Source organism: Diaphorina citri, unplaced genomic scaffold (genome assembly GCF_000475195.1).
Source record: "Diaphorina citri unplaced genomic scaffold, Diaci psyllid genome assembly version 1.1 scaffold2065, whole genome shotgun sequence".
Taxonomy (NCBI): domain Eukaryota; kingdom Metazoa; phylum Arthropoda; class Insecta; order Hemiptera; family Psyllidae; genus Diaphorina; species Diaphorina citri.
Genome location: NW_007379490.1, coordinates 19,326 through 23,745, shown reverse-complemented (window position 1 = coordinate 23,745; position 4,420 = coordinate 19,326). Strand labels below are relative to the sequence as shown.

At 37.7% G+C, this 4,420-nt stretch overlaps 2 protein-coding genes across 2 annotated transcripts in view; both read right to left on the bottom strand.

The window, feature by feature from the left end:
• The window catches only part of LOC103518077 (lachesin), a 12,894-nt gene extending 9,721 nt beyond the window's left edge, over nt 1-3,173 (bottom strand). Inside the window, exon 1 of the mRNA XM_026829969.1 lies at nt 2,878-3,173. Within this exon, the coding sequence (XP_026685770.1) occupies nt 2,878-2,944 (67 nt within the window). The 5' untranslated portion in view covers nt 2,945-3,173. The remainder of the gene's footprint in view (nt 1-2,877) is intronic.
• LOC113471089 lies at nt 935-2,021 on the bottom strand. Its single transcript, XM_026829968.1, has one exon. It carries the CDS (start codon nt 1,434-1,436, stop codon nt 1,131-1,133), a length of 306 nt encoding a protein of 101 aa, XP_026685769.1. The 5' UTR covers nt 1,437-2,021; the 3' UTR covers nt 935-1,130.
• Nucleotides 3,174-4,420: the final 1,247 nt, after the last annotated feature.

The following is a 4,420-nucleotide window of genomic DNA, read 5'->3' as shown; positions in this document are numbered from 1 at the left end:
TTTTTTTTTTTTTTTTTTTTTTTTAAGCAAAATTTGAGAGGAAAAAAGTTTTTAATTGATAAAAAATTAAATAATAAGTACCTATAAGTAAATAGATAGGTAGGTACGTACTTATTATTTCTAAGTAAAGAAATAGATAAAATTATAAAGATAGATAGAATTAAAAAGAAAGCACACTAAACGAAGAAGAAGGTTTTTAGGGGCACAACATCAACCAAACAGCAAACGACAAATAAGTAGCTATGATAGCTAAGTAGCTATGATAGCTAAGTAGCTATACAGCAAACGACAGATAAGTAGCTATGATAGCTAAGTAGCTATGGTGAGACAGTCCTCCAAATTCCAGATATTACTTAGACAATGTAAGTACTTGGGTTTGCAGCAACACTATTAAATTACTTGAACAGCTTAGGCCAGCCACTCCCTATCAGGTAGACCTGATCAGGTCGGCCTGTCAGGTCTACCTGATAGTGAGTGGCTGGCCTTACAGTACAGCTAACTGTAATAAGGGGTTTTTAAAGACGTCAAAAAACGGTCAACCAAATCATGAAAATGAAAGACTCTAAAAACTTTTGTGGAAGCTAGCCCACCTCTGTGGCCGAGTGGTCAAGAGCACTGACTCTCAACTCGGAGGGCGGAGTTCGAATCCCAGCTATGGCAGAAAATTTTTAACCAAACTTCTAAGAAAAAATAATGCTGGCCGCGGACAACAATTTATTTAAAGTCCAATGCGGCCCGCGGTCACCTTGAGTTTGTGCACCCCTGATCTAGGCAATTTCTGCTTCTTTTTCTTTTCTTCTTCCTCTCGTTCTTCTTCTTCTTTTTTGATACCTATGGTATTCCATTGGCAGTTTTTCTTCTTCTTCTTCTTCTTCTTCTTCTTCTTCTTCTTCTTCTTCTTCTTCTTCTTCTTCTTCTTTTTTTATTATTATTAAATTATTACTTTTTTTATGTTGATCCACATTGATTCACAGTAAAATTGCATCAATTCACAGTCAATGAATGGTCGATAGATGACCACCAACCATGTGTGGACACACCTCTATACTCTGGCAGAACCCACACATTAGCCCTTTTGCAACACAGCAGCCAAACACAACTGAGCAGGAAGCCGACAAAGCCTGCAAAACCTACTGAGTGTGCCACCTACCATCAATAATCGTAACAAAGATTCCGTCATTATACAGTGTGTTACACCGATACAACCCCATGTGAATGAACTTATTACTCCTCGGTATAAACAGACTACTTTGCACGTAACCTGATTCCAAAATTGCCTCGTGAATTGAATACTTGAAATTATCCTCCGTTAAATTGGCCGTTGCTGCAAACCCGCTGTCTACGGAGGATTGGTTGATGTTGCGCCCATTTAGTTGCCACTTTACTTGCTCGAAAATGGTCAGGATGCACGAGATGTTGATTGGGGCACCCTCCATGATTTCGGTGTCACCAAAGTAGGTGATTTTACCTGTCCCCCATTAATGATTGAAAAATTAAATTTAGTCTACCTATTTTAATTAAGTATAAGAAAAATAATGTTCATGTTGACTGGACTAAGGTTGAGAGAATTTTTGTTTTGCGTTAACTGGGCTAAACAAATTTAGATCAGTGAGGAAAAAAAACTGAATGAGGTCTAAGCAGGGCAACAATTAAAGATAACATACATTGATCAATCAAGTACCTACCTAGGTACCTACCTAAATATCATCTCTCTACACTGATAGAGATAAAGAACAACTCAAGAGTACTTTTTTTATTCGGGAATTTTTAAACTGCTAGCTTACATGACAATGATTGAAACTTTAGACACAAATTGACCAAAACATATTTCTGCACATGGACAGAAACATGTTTTTGTCAAATAATAGGTATAGAAGCTTAGTGTGTTTCAACATCTTGGTTAGGTACCCACTTAGCAATGAATCATCTAAGTACATACTACTTCAGAACATTACTCATGTGGTCTGTGTCATAGCATGCCCGTGCCCATCCCGTACTATGTCCCTTATCAGATGGGCAATATTACCTACTTCCTATTTAGGTGCTATGTCAACCCAAATCAAATTTTTTGTTGGTGGTGAGTGTCAAACCCAAGACCTACATTGTAAGCAAAAGTGGTCAATGGTCATAGGGTCAAATTAAAGACTAAATTTCACAGCTTGGTAATATCAAATAATTTAAGGACTAACTTTCATAGCTAGGCAGGGAGGGTGTGACCTTCTGTTTACCAGACAAGTGTCCTAACCACTACACCACTGAGGCAAATGTTACCAAATAAAATAGGTAAGGTTATAGGATTTTACAAGTTCACAAAAGGATCTTTCACAATTTGAGCAGTGACCAGTGTTGTTATAGGGTTATATTCTTTTTTGTTGTTGTGGCTTCTGAATGCTGTGTCTTCTAGAAAATTACCATTATGAATAATTACCACAGCGAAGTGGAGAGCATAACAGATAGAGAATTTTGAGCATGCAAAGTGAAGAATTCAAATTGCATAGAGTTTAGATCCAAAAGCTCTAACGCTCTACTCTTTATTAGCCCAATTTTTAAAGAGCCCAATGTTCAAATTGCATAGAGTTGAGAGTGAAAAGCTCTATGCTCTTTGTTCTGCCCAAATTTTTAAAGAGCCCAAAATTCAAATTGCATAGAGTTGAAAGTGAAAAGCTCTACCTAAACTTTTTGATCCATTCTGTTTTTAGCCAAAGATTTTTAAAGAGCCCAAGTCTGAACTCACATTGACGTCCCAGCCTAGCCCCAAAATTTTGTGCAAGATTTTAGCAGCTCTACTCAGCCCTAGGCCAAATTTCTAAATTTAACATGAACACAAATTCGTGTGAGGGGATTTAGAATGTCGAAAAAACGTGCTTAGTTGCTTACCGTCCGCTGATATCGATTGGTGGACGAAAATCGCCAGCAAACTTAGACACAAATGAATCATGGACATTTTAGAATGATATCACTGTACGAAAATAAAGAAGACACACTTTACACACAAAAAACAGGACCTGGGGGTCAATTCCCAAATCCAGGAAACGAATAGATAATTAAATTAACAGATTAGCACAGCATTTTCTCTTCTAAACTGGGAAAAATTCGTGAAAATTCCATTTTCTCAAACACTTTTATGTCGAAAAATTTATTTTTGAAAAAAATTCACCTAATGGCTGACTTCTGAAGGGGTGGGAACTTGGGACACAAATGAATCATGGACATTTTAGAATGATATCACTGTACGAAAATAAAGAAGACACACTTTACACACAAAAAACAGGACCTGGGATACAATTCCCAAATCCAGGAAACGAATAAAAAATGCAATTAACAGATTAGCACAGCATTTTCTCTTCTAGACTGGGAAAAATTTTGTGAAAATTCCATTTTTTCAAACACTTTTTTGTCGAAAAATTTATTTTTGAAAAAAATTCACCTAATGGCTGACTTCTGAAGGGGTGGGAAGTGGGAAAAACAACTGATAAAGAAAAATCCCACACGATGGAAGGAAGGGGGCGACTTTTTTCCCTTTATTCTGACGCTGAAATTTCCCACATAGGGGCTGTTGCAAAAAAATAATGGCGGGGGCGCAATCGCAGTTTTTAAGGTTGGTTTTGGGTTCAAGTTTAACTCTTGGACGATTTGTTGATTTCAAAATTTTAATCAAATCAGATTTATTAATCCAAGATTAGTCAAACTTAAACCGAGGTTTCGAGGTTAAACTATACAGTTCCAATCATAAGCAAATTTCAGAGCGTGGGATTTTTCCCACAACCATCGAAAATTACCCTCAAATTTTCGCCTGTCCGGCCAAACTGGGACAATGGAGTTTGCGTATTACAAATTCCTAGTTGACGTAAAAACATGCGATCGCTGTTTTCAGCAAAATTTCGACCGACCTCATCTGCAGTTACAGCTTCTCTGTGCACCTAGGTACCTGAATTCATATCTAACGCCTTCAAAAACGGGATACTGAACGCAGTACATTTCCTCCCCGGCCTGATATAAAGCGCCGTGTTAGTGCCAGTTATGTGATACGGAACTCATTATGATAATGTATTACATAGAGTATGCGATAATTATTTGTAAGGCGTTTTGTGTTGATTCCATTGAGGGAATGGACTACTAAAAGTTGTGCTTTCCAAAGTTGTCAGCCTAGTTAGCTTGGAACCTTGGAAGGATAGCGCGTCTGCCTTGTAAGCATTTTCGATGGTAAGTTTTTAGTGCCAAAACACGTTTTGAGGTCCCTAGAGCCTAAATCCAAAGTTTCAGCCATTGTTCCGTGTGTGTCTGTAAACAAAATATCTCGAGAACGGAAAGAGCTAGAGATTTGAAATTTGGTATGCAGTTGTCAAATGTGACAAGGATGCGAGACGAAACTTTTGGTTAAGGTCGGTGCAACGCTTGGCGGTATTTTGCCGCTTTTTGG